The sequence below is a fragment of the Aptenodytes patagonicus genome, chromosome 12 (genome assembly GCF_965638725.1).
Source record: "Aptenodytes patagonicus chromosome 12, bAptPat1.pri.cur, whole genome shotgun sequence".
Lineage (NCBI taxonomy): Eukaryota > Metazoa > Chordata > Aves > Sphenisciformes > Spheniscidae > Aptenodytes > Aptenodytes patagonicus.
The window spans coordinates 15148577-15154576 of record NC_134960.1 but is presented as its reverse complement, the minus strand read 5'-3'; the positions used below and the strand labels follow the sequence as shown (position 1 = coordinate 15154576).

Below are 6000 nucleotides of genomic sequence, written 5' to 3'. Positions count from 1 at the left end.
AAAAAAAAATTAGTGATCTGTCTGGCACCAGCTGAAACACATTTCTGTGTGAAAGGTGATTGACACCCATTCAGGGAGCGGAGACACTCTCTACTTTAAGTAGATAAAGAAAGGTTATCTCTCTTCATCAGGATACTTCCAATTCAGTGATTTTTTTTTTTTTTTTTTTTAAGAATAAGATAATCTTCAAAATGGTTTTAAAGATTTAGCCTCCATCCTTGAAAATTATGTGGGTGAGCCATTTGACTACAAAATGAGACAATGCAGAGGGTTATGAAGATTATAATCACTTATATTTAGGCAGCTGATGAATCAAACTAGTCAAGCAGTCTAGTCCTTGAAGCATGCTTTTAACAAACTAATCACAAGGAAACTGGAATTGAGTGCAGCAGTTTTATTGAAAAAGTCCACAGGTGTGTGCAATTCCTTTATTAAAATGTTTTCAAATACATTGGACAAGGAGCAATTGATGATCTGGAGTTATTCCTTTTTTATACATTTTTATTTCCAAAACTATACAAACATTGGAAAACTTTCCTTTTCCTCCATTTTAGCTATTAATAATTCTGTAATGATAAGTTATATATCTCCCTTTTCAATCTGCAAGCCCACTTTTCTGGAGGTGACATTTTACATCTTTGACAATTAAAAAAAAGGTCAGTCATATTTACATGTGCTTAAGGTTGCATAATTGAGCATCATACAGGTTCTGAAAACCAGCAGATAAATGGTTTTCAAGATTCACCCAGGTGGGTTGAAGGTTTTAAATACACATAAACTGCATACATGTGATTTAGTAGCCAAGACACCCTTTGTTCCCTTTTATTTTCAAGGCTATCTATAAACTGTGTGCTAGCCAAGGTAAAGGCTTATTTTAGTAAAGGTACTCACCGAGTGACAAGCAGCACTGACAACAACTATTGCTGATCAAAGACATGAATGGGCAGAGAATTGTGTGTGTATATATAATACAAAATCTAATGTTTCAAAATGAACTTGAAGCTTTTATGTAAAAATTATGTCTAGAATAAAAGCTATTTCCTGGACTGGATTAAAGAATTAAAAAAAACCCCACAAACACTTATGTAAGGAAAAAAGTAGAGCTCAACATGGGAAAAGAACAATAAAAGCACATGGATTAAATTCGGAAGCTGATCTTGCAATGTATAATTACTGGAAATTCAGTTGAAATATAGCAACATTATGAATGGAAAATGAAGGCTACAACTGCAGCAGACACATACAGTATACTTTATGAGCTATTATATTGGCCATACAGATTTGTCTACATGTTATTTATTTGAATCCTTAAGGCTTCTCTAACGTCTTACATGAAAGTGCTGTCTGCTTGGATCTTCCATGCATGAGGGAAAGGGGTAATTTTTCAAGGAAAAAAAAATTTGTCCACATTTCAATTACAATAGCACATCCAGAGACATAAAATAAAAGACAAAACTTTATGGTACCTTTGTTTCATTTATTTTGGCCCCCAAAAGATGCATGCACTAGACTTTATGTACTACAAGGTATTGAAATATTTACAGCATTATACATGTGCTCTTAAAGGGATGGCAAAGGGAAAGGTCTATTTTTATCTTGGTGGGAGTAGAAGTTACTTTCCTAGCTTAATAATACCTTTTCAAAGTGAGAGATGACTCTTCCAAAAAGAAAAGCCCACAGAGAATAAAGCTATAGCATAATTATAGCCAATGTTAACAAACTGTACACCGCTTTACCTGGGAATTCTCCTGTCTCTCACTCTTGTTTGAAATAGCAGTAATCAACTATTAAGTGATGTTGCCATGTTCCCCTTGTCCTGTCTGCTCTGTTTCTGTCTATTCCAGCAGGTATAGCTGTATATTACCTGTTTATGTGATTTTTATTTCAAATTATTTTGGCATGTTGAACAGACATTTAATTCACAATAACCTGATGGTGATTTTTGGACAAATGATACGATTGATCTTTACCGGGTTATGGCACTAAAGAATTCAGACCACTATAAAGCGTGTCGTAAATACTTCAAGTGGACTTACGAAACCATCTCTCTAAGAAATTCAGTGAGTAAGGCTCATATCACTGATTTCCTTCTGCTTTTAAAGGTAAAGATATGATACCCAATACACCAGGTTAAACAAACAGAAGGCAGTTGGGAAGAAGATGCGGGCATAGGAGTCCATTTTGGCAATGCGGATATGTATTCTTCCATGCCTCCATGCTCCCGTTCGACAATCCTCAAAGCAGCAAAAAAAACTGGCACAGTCCTTGCCATCAAGACACTCATACCCATATTCTTCATCCCTTTCTTGGAGGTGTGTAGCATTGTTCATTTGAATAGTAGCTGATCGAGGCCGGATGTCAATTGTAGGTGCCTAAGGTGGAGTGGCAAAAAAAGAAAAAGATGGCAGGAGGGAGAGACTCTGTTATTATCACCAGACCAACAGGGAGATAGAGACTAACGGTCAACATGTGAATGATGGTTCTGCATGGGGCACATGGGAAATTGCTGAGGAGTTCTAATGGTAATATAACCTTGAACTTATTAAAATCAATTGCATCATACACTTTAACTTTACAGGAAAGCAGCACAAATCAATATTAAGTTAACGGCTGTGGACAATTAGCTTTAAAGCCAAACTAAGTAAACATTAGAGGTTAAAGGAAACATTCAGGAATGTATTTGATGGTATTTTGAATTTCTTTTGTGTTTTATGTTTTACATAGCTGCTTAATATCTGAAGGTAATTTGTGTATTGCACATGGAAGGAACTGAAATAATCAATTGGAAATGCAGGATTTTAATATAGGGCTGGTTCGTGTTGAGACAGGAGCAAATATATGCAGGAAAAAAGGCAAACCCTGGGTCTTTCGAATAAGGTTAGGAGAGTCTCTATAAGACTCTCAAATTGTTTGAATATATGCAGTTCACTATCTACTAATGTTCACCAGCTAGAAGGTTCAACAGGTTCCAAATTTTAGATAGTAGCTGTACATACATATACACATATATATTTGGAATGAATTGGGCAAATTAAGTATTTAAAACGCATTTGAGCACTTGGCGAACACTAGGATGACAGGCGTTGAAATTTCCTGCTGATAGTTATTAGGGTAATTTAACAACAATTCCATTCCATAAGTATGTAAATTTCTTGGCCTTTCTTTTATGTGGTTTCTTTTTTTCTTTATGTGGTTTGGTTTTTTGATGAAATCTCTGCATTTCTGAATGAAGATAAGGTTTAGATGTAAAACATAGATATATTTGCTAATTTGCTAAGAGTGTGTTGATCCAGTGACAGCATTAAATATATATATATATACATCTTAAACCCTTTCAAAACTCTGACTTTTTTTTGCATAAGGAACAGCATTTGAGTAATTGATGACATTGAATTTTGTTCAGGTCAACATCAGAACAGATTTGGTTTTATAATTTGGAGCGAAATCACAAAGGTTAAAAAGGGCGGGTCAGAGTTGAGTTCTGAAAGGGTGTATTGCAGGTTTCTGGTGTAGCTGGTGCTATTGGATCCCATGGCAAATTGAGACAGAGAGGAGCAGAAATGTTTTAACATTAAACTCTCTTAATTCATGCGATCCAATAATGTTGGTCGCTCTTGAACTTACATAAGTTCAGAACCATAGTGAATCATTATTTGGGCTGCTGAATCAACTCTACAAATTGTTTAGAAATATGTAACCATTCTACTTAATTAGGAAGTTACCTTGAGTAGAATGCTTAGATGTCTCATTAAAAAAACCCCAAAACCAACAAAACACCACTCTCATATAAGCTCTAATAGTTAAATTCAGCAGTCGCATGCAGTGAATTTCCATTCCAAAAAACTTTATACCTTGAAGGAAAACATCCGAAGAAGCTTTCATTTTGTAGACAGAAAAGAGAATCAGAGGGTTTTGTTTTAAATTAAAGAAAGAAAAGAAAGAAAGAGACAAAAATAATGTAAATTAAAAATATGTTTCTAAAACATAGTAAGTCAAAAAGAACTAAATTTCTAGAAAGGTTGGGATAATAGCAATTTAAACAAGTATCTGTAATATAACCCCCCCGTATTTCTCACTTGTCACTGTCTTCTAACTACATCTGGGCCAAAGACATAAGATATCAAACTCCATTTAGATCTTTTCATATTCCCAGGGGATTCCAATCTTTTATGTTGAACTGTTTTGAAAGAGAGACCATTCACAGTTTATAAAAACACTTTTTAGAAAAAAAATCTTTTTACCTGCAGACTGGGTCCTGAACACTCTACTTTTAAGTTTTTTAGACTCTGTGATTAGGATCCAGGCAATCATTTATAGTTTTGTTGGTCCCCAAATGCTCACAGACAAGTAATGGAAAGAACAAGTAATCTGCCCTTATATGGACATCTTTGAGTGAGACAACTAAATTTGAGGTGGTTAGTCTGTGCTTCTTTAATTGACTGTGAAAGACACACATGCGCATAGACAGCCTTTTATTTCGGCCTAAGACAGGCCAGGATGACGCATCACCCTCTGGAAGGGCCTCTTTCTTTCTTTTGACCAATGAGGGGCCTATGATCAAATCCCACTTTAGCATACCTAAAGTTAGGTGAGAATTCTTCCTCTATAGTCCTACAGATGTTTTTCTGGCTGTTTATCCGCTACAGAGTACATCTATTTTATTTATTTTTTTTTTTAGAGTCTACTTCTCAACAACATTTAAAGTTGAAATTATAGCAATAATGTCTAATAAAAGGTTCTTTAATATTTTTTCTATAGTCTTTTTGTGCTGTGTGTTATAACTAAAAGAGAATGTTTCCAAAAGTCCTTGAAGATTTTAACAGAGCAAATCCAAGTGACTTCATTTTTTCCTAGATGCCTGAAATGGATTTGAAGATACTCTCTATAAATGTAAAACACTTGTTCTTCACATTTTTCACAGGCATATTTGGTTTTTTTTGTAGACGACTAGGCTACTTTTTCCTCTAGGATTTTACATTAATTCTTTTCACCTCAGAGATTCTAGACAACAGACTTTTCAGTTCAGTTGCAAAAGGCAAGGAGAAATCTGTCCTGGGCAAAATAAGCAACAAACTTTTTCCCTATGTGGGCAAAACCCCAAAGCCCTACTGAGGGTATTTCCAGGATTTTTTTATTGTGGCTATTATATACCTTTTTTTTATTATTGTGTAGCATGCATCCATAAGTAATATTGTAAACTGCTAGCCAAATCACTTTCTAAGGGAGAGAAGTAGATAAAGGAGGTAAGAAATACAAGAAAAGAAGATAAGGAAACAATGAAAAGGAAACAGATGCTTAAGGGGAAATTAGAAAAAGCACACTGTAGTTTGAATATAAAAGTTTAACTGTAGTCCTGATAATACGAAAAACAGTCATATCAATAATACGGACATAAGTTAATGGCAGAGAACGTTGCTAAAACTAAGACAGAGAAACTGACAGTTCTTCCATAAAGGTCACAGCAGGAGCTCTATCTATAACATAAATAATGGTTTTGGTGATAGCTGTGATTTGCAGAACACTGTGGTTAAAAAGATTCTTATTCTAAGAAATTAGTTTCTCTGGCATCCAGACAACCATAATATATGAGCTTTTCATTCTCAAGGTGAATGTTTGCATTCCTATTAATAAAAAGAAAGAGTATATAGGTAATAGCAAAGTCTGAAAAGAAAGTACAAGCATAAAGAGGGATTTAAATGCTCTCTCAGAAAGCCTAATTGAATTTTAGACCCTGCTGGTAAAAAGATACATACTGGATTTTTCTTCTTTTTGTCTTTATCCTTGCTTGGCTTTCTGTTGCTGACAAAGTAGTGCAAAGTTCCGTATTCCACCAGTGCAGAGAAAACAAAAATAAAGCAGACTGAGACAAAAAGATCCATTGCTGTCACATAGGAGACTTTGGGAAGAGATTTACGGGCAATTGTACTTAAGGTGGTCATTGTCAGGACAGTTGTAATACCTGGTAGATAGATAGAAAACAACAGAAATATTATTACTTCA

The 6000-nt window shown here is 34.8% G+C and overlaps 1 protein-coding gene across 2 annotated transcripts in view; it reads right to left on the bottom strand.

Annotated features, from left to right (window-relative positions):
* Positions 1-379: 379 nt before the first annotated feature.
* Positions 380-6000, bottom strand: part of GABRG2 (gamma-aminobutyric acid type A receptor subunit gamma2) — a 72357-nt gene continuing 66736 nt past the window's right edge. Inside the window, exons 8-10 of one of the 2 annotated variants that reach the window (XM_076350378.1) lie at positions 5754-5959; positions 3852-3875; positions 380-2372 (exon numbers count right to left, since the gene is read on the bottom strand). In XM_076350378.1, the coding sequence (XP_076206493.1) occupies positions 2097-2372; positions 3852-3875; positions 5754-5959 (506 nt within the window). In that variant the 3' untranslated portion in view covers positions 380-2096. The remainder of the gene's footprint in view (positions 2373-3851; positions 3876-5753; positions 5960-6000) is intronic. The other variant, XM_076350379.1, reaches the window with a different exon arrangement.